The sequence below is a fragment of the Rhinoderma darwinii genome, chromosome 2 (assembly GCF_050947455.1).
Source record: "Rhinoderma darwinii isolate aRhiDar2 chromosome 2, aRhiDar2.hap1, whole genome shotgun sequence".
Taxonomy (NCBI): domain Eukaryota; kingdom Metazoa; phylum Chordata; class Amphibia; order Anura; family Rhinodermatidae; genus Rhinoderma; species Rhinoderma darwinii.
In genome coordinates this window covers 317,381,999-317,395,438 of record NC_134688.1, presented here as the reverse complement: position 1 = coordinate 317,395,438, position 13,440 = coordinate 317,381,999, and the positions used below count along the sequence as shown (strand labels likewise).

General features: G+C 41.4%; 1 protein-coding gene across 2 annotated transcripts in view; it reads left to right on the top strand.

Annotated features, from left to right (window-relative positions):
• The window catches only part of ILRUN (inflammation and lipid regulator with UBA-like and NBR1-like domains), a 113,138-nt gene extending 106,785 nt beyond the window's left edge, over nucleotides 1–6,353 (top strand). Inside the window, exons 6-7 of one of the 2 annotated variants that reach the window (XM_075853553.1) lie at nucleotides 2,924–2,968; nucleotides 4,099–6,353. In XM_075853553.1, the coding sequence (XP_075709668.1) occupies nucleotides 2,924–2,968; nucleotides 4,099–4,189 (136 nt within the window). In that variant the 3' untranslated portion in view covers nucleotides 4,190–6,353. The remainder of the gene's footprint in view (nucleotides 1–2,923; nucleotides 2,969–4,098) is intronic. The other variant, XM_075853554.1, reaches the window with a different exon arrangement.
• The last annotated feature ends 7,087 nt before the right edge of the window (nucleotides 6,354–13,440 follow it).

The window sequence follows — 13,440 nt, the reverse complement described above, 5'->3', positions numbered from 1 at the left end:
ATATAATATAAAAAAAAAATATTATAAATTTCTGTAAAAAAATATATCGAAATATCTATATACACCCTTAGGGTATGTTCACACGGCCTATTTACGGACGTAAATCGGGCGTTTTTGCCCCGAATTACGCCCGAAAATAGCGCCTCAATAGCGCTGACAAACATCTGCCCATTGAAAGCAATGGGCAGACGTTTGTCTGTTCACACGAGGCGTATATTTACGCGCCGCTGTCAAAAGACGGCGCGTAAATAGACGCCCGCGTCAAAGAAGTGACCTGTCACTTCTTTGGCCGTAATTAGAGCCGTTATTCATTGACTCCAATGAATAGCAGCGCTAATTACGCCCGTAATGGACGCGGCGTTCAAGCGCCTGCACATGCCGGTACGGCTGAAATTACGGGGATGTTTTCAGGCTGAAACATCCCCGTAATTTCAGCAGTAACGGACGCCCTCGTGTGAACATACCCTTACAATACGTCATTAGTTGGAATATAATTTACAGAAGCAGCGGTTAGCTCGCCCAACCTTGCTCTTTCGTGCGCCCACAGCAAGTACAATTGGGGAAATAACTCAATATAGCCAAAATCTTGTTTATGCCTATTATATTTAAATACTGTAAAGTTTCTTAATCCCTTAGTGACCAGCCTATTTTAAACCTCAATGACCAAGCTATTTTTTACGTTTTTCCATCTTCTCATTCCAAGAGCTATAACTTTTTTATTGTTGCATTGACATAGCTGTATAAGGACTTGTTTTTTGTGACACAAGGTTTTTTTTTAATAGCACCATTTTGGCATACATATAATTTATTGAGTAACTTCTTTATGAACTTATATTGAGGGTAATAGAAAAAACCCAGCAATTTCACCACTCTTTTTTTGCCTCCTTAATTTACGCCGTTTATCGTGTAGTATAAATAACATAATAACTTTATTCAGTGGGTCGTTACGATTGTGTCGATACCAAATTTACATAGTTTTCTTATGTTTTACTACTTTTACACAGTAAAAACACAGTTTTTTCAAAATTATTTCTTTTTGTGTCTCCATATTTGAAGAGCCATAACGGTTTTATTTTTCCGCCGATGCAGCTGTATAATTGCTTTTTTTTTGCGGGACCACTTTTGGAGTACATGCGACTTTTTGATCACTTTTTCTCACATTTTTTTGAAGGCAGGATTCATAGAAAACAGCAATTCTGGCATCGTTTTTTGTTTCATTTTTTACAATGTTCGCCGAGCAGGTTAAATAACATAATAGCTTTATAGTTGGGGTCGTTACGGTTACCAAATATGTGTAACTGTTTTACTTGTTTTTTTCTTAATAAAGCATTAAAGGGGTTTTCCAGTTTCTGACAACTGAAGACCTATCCACCGGATAGGTCATCAGTACATGATCTGTGGGGGTCCGACACCCGGGACCCGCATAGATCAGCTGGTCCGGTGCTTCCGTGCATCGGACGTACAAGCTGGACGTAGTAAGCTCCGGCCACGGAATAGCGGCCGAGCTGCGGTACTGCAGCTCTGCTCCTATTCAAGTGAATAGGGGAGGCCTGCAGTTCTGCAGCACGGCTGCTATGCTATGTACGGAGCCAACTGCTTCCGGGCTCCATCCATAGCATTATGTGCCACAACATCCGGTGCCCACAGCATTAACTAGAGGCAGACCTGGGGGCCTTTCCAAGGCCCCCAGCTGCCATAGGAAGCACCGCCACCCTGCGATCGCATGCAGGGTGCCGGTGTGGTGAGAGGGGGAGCCCCCCCTTCAAAACCACTTAGATGCGGCGCTCGCTATTGAGCGCCGCATCGAAGCGTTTAAATGGGCGGATTTCGATCTGCCCGCTCGAGCAGCACTGCTCCAAGCCCTAAGCTACTGGCGGTAGCTGAGAGCATGGAGTTTTCCTTTTCACAGCGCTGCTTATTTATTCTGATGCAGCGCGTGAAAAGGCGTATGTATCAGAATAAAGCCCGTTAGTGTCTGCCTTGAAAAGGCCTATTAGCGGTCACTAATGGGTTAAAAACATTGAGTGAATCGAAACTATTTTAGACTATTTAGCTAGCAAGCTAGTATCGTTTCAAATATTAATCTCCCATCTTATATGTCTGTATTTTCATTTAGCCAACCTGGTTCTGTTTCTGGCCTGTAGTTGGTACCATGCTTATCAGTGCTTCTGTTCAGCCCTTTTCTGGAATTTTAACTGGCTTGTATCATCTCCATCCATCTCCTCTCAAAAATATCTCCCAATAACCCTAAAGTACAAGGCTTCCTTTTACAATTTTATATACAAAATTAATGTACATAGAAAGTTGGGTAACTTTTTGTAAACTTGTACTTTTCCTGTGTTACAGAATTTAAATTAGATAATTTTGCAACTATTCTACCATTTTTGTTTTGTGCACATTATGCATTAGTTTATGTATTAAAACCCATTTTCATCTAGTGCTGTATTCAAAATTCTGCTGGTTGCTACCGAGAATTAGTCAACGGTGCTGACGGACAAAGCTGTAACCGCTTCATGAGTCCATGCACTATATTGTGGGATAGTTTATATTTTTTTTTCCTCCCATTTCTCTCTCTCTCACTGTTCAGTACCTAGAGACCGGCTGCTTCTTTAAAAAATGCAAATAAGCGGAAAGTAGTCTGCAGACACTGAACCAGCGGGGAACTGTTCTGAGCTAAGAAGCTGGCAATAAAATCAGGAATGCAACTCAGAATGGGGCATAAAAGCTTGTAAGCGGTGTTCCGATGTTCTTTTTTTATTATCTATGGGGAAAATTTTTGTATTTTCTTAGTTGTTTACTCCTTTTATGACCAAAGTCTTTTGGGCCTTAATGACCAGAGAAAAATGTCACCTGTTGGTATACTTCATTCTAATCTTAAACTTATTATACTCATTTCCTACTAAATTTGTTTCTTTTCTTGCAGGACACCTAGGGCATTCTCATCGTTCCAAATTGGAGCTTTTATTTTGTAAGTCTTCAGTAGGGAAAAATGGACAAAAAAACGGGAAAAAAAAATATATTTTTTCACATTTTCTTTACATTCTGCTTCATAGTAGTTACATAGTTAGTACGGTAAAAAAAAATACATATGTCCAAGTTCAAGCAAGAGATGGAAGAAACATTATTACAATCAATAATATTTACCTCTCAAAAATACAGTGAAAAGTAATAGCAAATACTTTAAAATGTATCACCTTCTCGTAGCTTTGTAAACAGATTATTCACATAAATCGGTAGCCAGAACAAATTCTTGTATGTTTAAAGAGGCTCTGTCACCAGATTTTCAAACCCCTATCTCGTATTGCAGCAGATCGGCGCTGCAATGTAGATAACAGTAAAGTTTTTTTTGGTTTTTTTTAAAACAAGCATTTTTGGCCAAGTTATGACCATTTTTATATTTATGCAAATGAGTCTTTCTTATGTCCAACTGGGCGTGTATTTTGTGTGTACATCTGGGCGTTTTTACTTGTTTTACTAGCTGGGCGTTGTGAATAGAAGTGTATGATGCTGACGAATCAGCATCATCCACTTCTATTCACAACGCCCAGCTTCTGGCAGTGCACAGACACACAGCGTGTCCTCGCGAGATCACGCTGTGACGTCACTCACTTCCTCCCACAGGAACTTCATCGCGTCGGATGAGCGAGGACACGCTGTGTGTCTGAACTGCCAGAAGCTCGGTGGTAACGAAGAGAAGTGGATGATGCTGATTCGTCAGCATCATACACTTCTATTCACAACGCCCAGCTAGTAAAACAAGTAAAAACACCCAGATGTACACACACAATACACGCCCACTTGGACATAACTTTAAACACGCCCAGTTGTCCATTAGAAAGGCTCATTTGCATAAATATAAAAATGCTCATAACTTGGCCAAAAATGCTAGTTTTTGAAAAAAAAAAACACGTTACTGTTATCTACATTGCAGCGCCGATCTGCTGCAATAGGAGATAGGGGTTTGAAAATCTGGTGACAGAGCCTCTTTAAGGGAACTTCATTCTGTGTGTAAAAAAAAAATAATTTGAAGAAATTTCTAAAATATGATATTGTGGCTAGATGTTAGAATTTGGTCCTTATGATGTCTTTTTGTTGCAGGATGTGCACGGGCCTTACCCCTTTGGAGATTCCTAAAAGAAGCTTTATTTTTCTCCAATGCCTTTTGTCCTTTTCCCACTCCCAGAAATAGGACATCTACTGAAGATGATATGGGGATAGTGGAGTTAGAGACCTTGTGAATTCGATTCCGGGTGCTGCCTTTCTGTCTCTTTGTGAAGAGGGTTGTTTTTGTTTTGTTGCGCAAACTTTACACACCAACCAATAACAAATGGGCAAAAATGGTTTAAAATTCAGGTGCAGGAGATGCAGAATTCTCAAACCATTGTTTCCACTTGCTTCCTGTAACTAGCAACAATTTGATCATTTAATCCAGAAGTTGAGTTTTTGCACATGTAAAGCTTCATTCACATCTGCGTCGGGGTTCCGTTCATGGGCTCCGTCAGACCTTTCCGTCAGGGGAACCCATGAACGGAAACCATAGCTTTCCGTTTGCATTACCATTAATTACAATGGTAATTCTTCCATTGCTAATTGCTTCCGTTTGTCTCCGTACTGTAAGGTTTCCGTTTTTTTGGCAGAATCAATGGCGTAGTTGACTTCGCTATTGATTCCGCCAAAAGAACAGAAACCTTACTGATTGGAGACAAACGGAAGCCATTCGCAACAGAAGTGTTACCATTGTAAAAGTTATGGATTCCGTTCATCGGTTCCCCTGACGGAAAGGTCTGACGGAGCCCATGAACGGAACCCCAGCTGTGAATGAAGCATAAGTGATAAAGCCTGAGACAGTGCATATTTGTTAGTTTTTTTTTTTAGCACTAGTGAAATGGTCATATGTTTTTTTTTGGGGGGGGGGGGGGTGGTTCTTACAGTGCTGTATTGCAATTATTGCGAATAGCCCTGAGTTTATGAAAGCTTTTGGTGGCAGAATGTTTGCAAATGAACGTTTTATTAAAATTGTAGGGGGGGGGGGGGGGGTTGTTTGTTTGATTTTTTCAAGAGAAGGTTTGCCAACTTATATACAGAAGGTGTTTCCTTTCGAAGCAAATGCGGAACATGCTCTGCTCCATCCTTACAAACAATTGGTTACTGTATAAGAAGGCTTTATGCTTTAAATTTTATGGACGTTGCCATAAAATCCACTGGTTCGTAGCTATCCTCTTACGTTCCATAGAGATCCCTAGGCCATAGCCCTAGGCCATAGCACAGACCCTGTTGGCAAGCTTTGCTTAGGCCTTTCGGTTTACAAATTTATGTTTACTAATTCGAACTTTACTGGATAAGCCAGAGTTGCAAGTGATTTTGTAATGTTTTTCTTTATCAAAAATCTTAAAACGACACCCAGCAAATTCCCTGACATTTATATCATTGTAGGTGACCTTCTCTTGTACCCCACATCTACGTTACTTGAAACCAGTACTAAATTATCAAAGCAAGTTTGTTTGTGGGCATAGAATTTAGGAAACGTTCGTTGCTTCACCTTCACTGAGTATCCACAGGGGCCGGTGGTAACCATTCATATCAGGCGCTGGTTAATTCTTTTACACTTTTCCGAAATCATTTTACACTGTTCAAAACCTTTAATGACTTTCAGTATTGAGAGCACCTTTTCAATGGGAGGATCATTTCAAGGGAAGCTATTGCATAACACATTGTGTGTATTTGGGTCACCGTTTTTAGGGTACCTGTCAGTTAGGCTCTTTGTGAACATATTTCTATCAACGTATAGACGCCGTCTCAGTGGTAAATTACTAAGAGCAGTTGCTGCTTGACTCATATCTGCAAATTGGTACTGCCATCACAACAAAGGATGGAAGCCCCAAGACCAGTCCAAACTCCTTTTCAGCATGTTTGGTTTTTATTAACCGTTGTGCACAATCTGACATAAATGTACCTTAATGATATTTAGAAGTCCAGATTCAGATACTCTTTGTGGTGTTGAGGGACCTGGATCCATGTTTGGGAACTCTTGCTTAAGGTTTTATTGTAGGAACATGCTTTCAAGTCATATATCCGAAGAGAAAAATATATATAAATATCTATAAACAGATATAATTTTGGCATAAACAAAAGCTCCCTGTTTGTTGTATTTTTTTATGGTGTGAGCGTTCAATAGGTAGGGTGTGTGCTCAGGGTCAGACATGCATGAGACGAGTGTACAGAGTGCTTGGGATTTTGGGGGGTTGGGTTGAAATGCTTGGAAATACTGAAAAAGAAAAAAATCTGAAAAAAAAGAGGATTTTTCCTTATTGTTTAAAGAATATTTCTATCAATAAATTAACGTTAAAAATGCATCTTCCTTGTTTTACTACTTTTTATACGTGCATGAAACATACATTGGTATCGAATTCATTTTTGTATGCTCATTTTCCATGTTTTCACACACGTCCGATTCATTGCAGAAATTTGTTTCTGCAGCATGTGTAAGGATTTCTGCAAGCCCCATTAAAGTGAATGGCACAGTTGCTGAAATTTCTTCAACAAATCTGCTGCGTGTGAACTAGCTTTAAAGGCTATTAACACATTTGACATGAAGAAAAAAAAAAAAAAGAAAAGATTTTTACATATTTTAGGGGTTACCTGTAGTTTAAAAAGAAAATGTGCACAATTTTTCAAGATGCAATTGTCTCATACATTTTGAGACCCCCTCATACACTGTTTACAACATACTTCTAGTTTCAGACTTTGCTCTTGTGGGCATTTCCCTCCCAGTAAGGGTATGTTCACACGCTTAACCAAAAACGTCTGAAAATACAGAGTTGTTTTCAGGGGAAAACAGCCCCTGATTTTCAGAAGTTTTTTGAGCAACTGAGTTTGAGTTTTTACTGCAGTTTTGGAGCTGTTTTCAATAGAGTGAGAAAACGGCTCCAAAAACGTCCCAAGAAGTGTCCTGCACTTCTTTTGATGAGCCGTCATTTTACGCTCCGTATTTTGACAACGACGAGTAAAATGACAGCTCGTCTGCACAGAACATCGTAAGACCCATTGCAAGGATTGGGCAGATGTTTGCCGACGTATTGGAGCCGTCTTTTCAGGCGCAATTCGAGGCGTAAAACGCCTCCGTTACGTCTGAAAAGAGGTTGTGTGCACATACCGTTAGGTTCACATGTTCAGGATTTGCTGAGGATTTAGGCGGGTATTGTGTGTCTATATCGCACCAAATCCACTGACATTTTGCATCCAATTCAAGTGAATGGGTTTATTTTGTTAACCCGTTAAACATGCAGGAAAAAAATAAATAAAAAAATCTGTGCTGAATGAACACACTGCGGATTTTTAAAATCCATGTTTATTATTTGCTCAGATTCTGCATAAAAAAGCCGCATCGGCACATATGTGGCAGAATTATAAGCTTTAGCTTTGGATTACTGCCAAAAATTGTTTTAAAAATCCTTTGTCATCATTGCCTATGTAAAATCCTAAAAAGAAGTATACATAGCTTAAAGAAGCACTTCAGGTTTTTTTGGCCCCCATTGCAAATGTCGTGTAATGTGAAGTTATGTATTTACCGGATGCTGTGTGTCACGAGCCGCCACTCTGTTCTGGGCCACCGTGGGGGTCACGTCAATTGTACTCTGACAACTTAACTTAAATCCTACAGTGTCTGCTGTAGAAATCTGAAGTCAGTCTCTCATTGCGAGTCTATGAGACTCACATACAGGCTCTCATACACTAGCATTAAAAGCCTGACTTCTGGTCCCTTCAGCAGACACTGAATACTGGTAGTCAGAATGAAGAGCACCTTACCTAACGGCTGCATGGAATGGCGGACCGTAAAATTCAGAACCAGGTAAAGTCAATGCACATGTCCACGTTATACTACATTACATTGGCAAACGGGAGGAGGGACAGCGGAGAAAACCCCGGAGTTCTTCTTTAGTTCATGCTGGATATGAGTTGTGTGAATCCAGAATGTTGCTGCCTTCACTTATTTTCATGTACTAGCTCAGGAATTTTGAGGCAGATTTTTCTGCCTGGAAAAAATTGAGTGTAAACCTACCCTTATAAAGCCTGTGTATAATTACTCTATGGTGCATTTTCCTGATTCTGCCCGTGTGTGATCTTCTGCCCTCTCCCCATGCAGATTCTGCTGTGGGTTCTGTCCACTCTCTCTACACTCATGCTGCCTTTGTGAGCTCTCCCCTTGCAGACTATGGGGTTTTTCCTATGTTCACACGGAGTATTTTGGGGGAGGAATATCTGCCTCAAAGTTCCAAACGGAATTTTGAGGCAGATATTCCTCCCCCAAAATACTCCGTGTGAACAGCAATTATCGCGCCGTTTTTCGCCCGCGGCCATTGAGCGCCGCGGGCATAAAACACGCTTTCTCCTGCCTCCCATTGAAGTCAATGGGAGGTCGGAGGCGGAAGCGCCCGAAGATAGGGCATGTCGCTTCTTTTTCCCGCGAGGCAGTTTTACTGCTCGCGGGAAAAAGACGCCGACGCCTCCCATTGAAATCAATGGGAGGCGTTCTCGGGCCGTTTCTGCCGAGTTTTGCGACGCGGTTTCCGCGTCAAAAAACTCGGCAAAAGACCCCGTGTGAACATAGCCTAATACAGATAAGATACTTTCTGCTGGTATCTCTAATACAGGTAAGGGTGAGGAAAAGCAAAGCCGACATCAGCCAGGAGCAGCAGTACAACCAACTATGTAAAGGGGGTGCACAGACTCTACAGCAGCAAGTGGTACGACATTTTTAATGAAAGTGGACTAATTTTGCATATAGGAACAAATAAACTAAAAAAAACAAAAACCTTTCAGGGGTAAATAAAGCCCTAGTTTTTGTGAGTGTGAGATATGACTCCATACATAGACTGTCCCCATTTTATTCTGTGACCCACATTTTTACTAATATGAGCATCAGTAAAAATAATGGGTGATATCCGTAGGTAATATTTTTTTTTATAGACCTTTTAATACTGTTTCAAAATACAGTCTCTTTACAAATGCTTTATTCACATCTAGAGTGCAACCAGTTTAATATAGTCAAGACTAAGATCAAAGTACACTATATGGCCAAAAGTATGTGGACAACTCTCCCTATTATTGTGTTCAGATGTCTCGGCCACACCTATTGAAAATAGGTGCATAAAATCAAGCACACAGCCATGTATTCTCCAGGGACAAACATTATTATGGGTCGTACTGAAGAGCTCCGTAATTTTAAAAGTAGAACTCATTTAATTTGCCACGGTTAAGTTTGAGTGTACTTTTTTCCTAAATCTAAACATTTAGGATCCAAATTAAATTTTTTGGTCACCAAATTAAAGATCAACATTATAACACACAGAATAAAGAAAGCATTTACGCTAGACCGTGGACAGACCAACCGCGCGTTCACGGAAAACTACTTTCTCGACATTCTGGATAGATCGTAGGAGCTGGTTACAGTTAGACTCTGTTCACATAGCGTTTTTTTGCAATACAGTCGGAATATGCACCGGGCAAGGTCCTGGAGCATATTTCGAACATTTATTGGGCCCCATTTACCCGCCAGATGACAAGAGTGACCTCTTGCCATGTATCCACATAGGTTGGTATATATTTTTTTGCTGCATAAGAAAGCGTAGTCTACGACGTTTTCCTATACAGAGGTATTCTGCCAATAAATGTATACGGCGTGGTTTACATGTTTTTATCATGAGAAACAATTGGAAAAATATTCCTATACAGTGGCATACGTCAGAGGTACACGTTTGGGAATACTCCCATGCGTACCTCTGATGGAAACATCAAATGTATTGTGAACACAATCTTATATATTATGCAGTAAGCGCCTGTCGTGTTTCCTCATGTGGCAGCTGCTGGCAGCCAGAAGTTTAAAAATCACTTAGGTGCTTTTTAAAAACTTTAGGAGCCAATTTATGTTGTTTTTGTGATCCTGCCACAGTAGGAGTCACTCCCTCTCGTTCATGTGAGGGTTAGACTAAGTTCACTCCACTTACTGTGTCTATGTCAGGCGTATGTTTACATACCAACATAGAAATAAATACTAGTGATTCATAATTTCCCCCTCGGGGAACCCCAAACTTCCATACCCCTAACCTGTTCTCAAAATAAACAGCACCTCTCCAGACTCTGGCGGTCGTGTTGTCCTTAGTGGTGACATCTCTACATGTTGCAATTGGCCAGATAATCTGTCATCTGTATGTACGACGTGTCAAAACTGAATAAAAAAAACAATCAATGGCCGAGTGTGTATAAAATCCTTCATCGGGCCCTAAAATGAATTAGAATCGCTAGGTTTCCGATTTTTCCATGGAAACAATAGTGCAGCACACTACGCTATTGTTTCCGTGAACAAAACGGAAAACGAGTGACATATAAGCAAACTTAAACCAAAAAAATACCATTGAAATCAATGGTATCGCCAGCGGAAACTATACTTTCCATTTGTCTTTCCGTTAATCTGTTCCTCTGACAGAACAGATGAACGGAAGGCAAATGCTGATGTGAATAGGCTCTAAACTTTCCTTAGGCAATATCCCTTCTAAACTTGGGCTAAGATCTGATCCTCCTTTTGATCAAAATGTATGTACGTTAGAGGGGATATTACCTTTATCTAATTTTCTAACCAAAGCATCACGGTATGCTAAAAGCACTCAAGTGCACATGAAAGCATTAGCAGATATTTCAGGAGGTACAAGATAGAAATAAAAATGCAGGAGAACAATGGACATGTAGGATTGTTGCCATATAATCTAGAACTGCAAGCTAAAGGGTCAAAGTAGAGAACTTCTTTATACCCGATAGGATTGTTCTGATAACACCACGATGGGGGGGGGGGGGGAATTTATCAAGGGAAAGTAAGCCTTTTGTAAAGTAATAACATTTATTACATTGACTAATCTGTCCTATCTGCAGGCAGCGTGTAATAGAGCAGTAGGAGCTGATTTATAGTATTATGGGACTGTATTGATGTAGATTCCTGTTCACTCTGTGCTTATGGGTCCAGTCAGGGGCGTAGCTAAAGGCTCATGGGCTCTGATGCAAAAGTTCTAATTGGGCCCCCCCCCGCAAACTCCTCATGGCCGACGGTCCGCAGCTTTCAGCTGCATCGCTGGGTCTCCTAAGTGACCCAACATTGCAGCACTAGCAGCCGGGGCGTCACTAAGGCTGGGTTCACACACCCTATTTACGGACGTAATTTGGGTGTTTTAGCATTGAATTACGTCCGAAAAATGCTGCTCAAAAGCGTCGGCAAACATCTGCCCATTCATTTGAATGGGTCTTACAATGTTCTGTGCCGACGGTCATTTTTTTTTACGCGCCGCTGTCAAAAGGTGGTGCGTAAAAAAGACGCCCGCGTCAAAGAAGTGCCTGTCACTTATTCAGACTTAAATGGAGCCGTTTGCCATGGACTCCATGGAAAAACAGCTCCAATTACATCCGTAATGGACGCAGCGAAAGACGCCTGCACATGCCTTTACGGCTGAAATTACGGAGCTGTCTTCTCCTGAAAACAGCACCGTAATTTCAGGCGTAACGGACGCTGCCGTGTGAGCATACCATCAGGGCTTAAAATGTCAGGGGAAATAGCCCCAATACATATGTGTCCGCCCAAAAAAGAATGTATGTATAGGAGACAGCATAGCATATCTATAGCACTACGACCCTATAAACTATGGATAGGATTAGATACATTGGCTCAGCAGAGAGTATCACACATGATAGGATTAGATACAGTGGCTGAGCAGACAGTATCACACATGATAGGATTAGATGCAGTGGCCCAGCAGACAGTATCACACATGATAGGATTAGATACAGTGGCTCAGCAGACAGAATCACACATGATAGGATTAGATACAGTGGCTGAGCAGACAGTATCACACATGATAGGATTAGATACAGCGGCTCAGAAGGCAGTATCACACATGATAGGATTAGATACAGTGGCTCAGAAGGCAGTATCACACATGATAGGATTAGATACAGTGGCTCAGCAGACAGTATCACACATGATAGGATTAGATACAGTGGCTCAGCAGACAGTATCACACATGATAGGATTAGATACAGCGGCTCAGCAGACAGTATCACACATGATAGGATTAGATATAGGGCCCAGCAGACAGTATCACACATGATGGGATTAGATACAGTGGCTCAGCAGACAGTATCACACATGATATGATTATATACAGTGGCTCAGCAGACAGTATCACACATGATAGGATTAGAGATAGGGCCCAGCAGACAGTATCACACATGATAGGATTAGATACAGGGCCCAGCTCGCTGACATTGCGGCTCCAGCGTTGGACCCAGGAAAGGTAAGAATAATAATTTTGCTTCTTTATGTGTTACTGATTATTTTTGTGTGTTTGTGTTTTTTTACAGGTTCGGTTGTTGGACTTTGGATTCGAGGACTTCAATTACGGCGTTTTTTTATTCTCAATAAAATGGTTAATGTGGGTTGTGTGTTTTTTTTATTTCAATAAAATATTTTTTCTATGTGCTTTTATCTTTTTAAACTTTTTTATCACCGCCTTAGTAATGGCCGCTGGATGATTGACAACCTCCATTACTAAGGCGGGGCTTAATGTTAGCAGGTGCAGAGGCCAACACTAACTCCCATTATTACCCCGGTACCCACCGCCACCATGGGTACTGCGAAGAGCCGGGTACGAACCAGTACCCGACCATCTGTAGTGACGGGCAGGCACCGGGACGGTAGTATTAGGCTGGGGAAGGCCAAAAACAGTGGCCCCTACCACCCTGGTAATGCTGCCTGCTGCTGCTGTGTTGTATCTGGCTGGTTATGAAAATTGGGGGGGGGGACCCGCCATCGTTCTTTCCAATTTTTTTTATTTTTTTTAAATGACGTGGGGTCCCCCCCATTTTTCATAAACAGCCAGATACAATAAAGCAGCAGATGCCTAGCATTACCAGGGTGGGAAGGGCCACTGTATCTGGCCTTTCCCCTCCTGATAATATCAGCCTGCGGCCACCCCAGTGCCTGACCATCACTACAGATGGTCAGGTACTGGATGGTACCCGGCTCTTCCCAGCACCCCTGGTGGTGGTGGGTATCGGAGTAATAAAGGGGGTTAGTGTTAGCCTCTGCACCGGCTAACACTAAGCCCCGCCTTAGCAATGGATGCTGTCAACCAGCCGGCCGCCATTACTAAGGCGGTAGTAATATAGTTTAAAGAAAAAATATTTTATTGAAATAAAAAAATAACCCACACAACCCTCATTAACCATTTTATTGATAATTAAAAAAAAGCCGTCATCGAAGTAGTCCTGGAATCCGACGAAGTCCAACGACCGAACCCGTAAGAAAACACACAATAAAAACGATTAGTAACACATGGTAGGCTTAGATACAGAGTCCAGCAGTCAGTAATCTTATACAGGATACAGGGCCCATCAGAC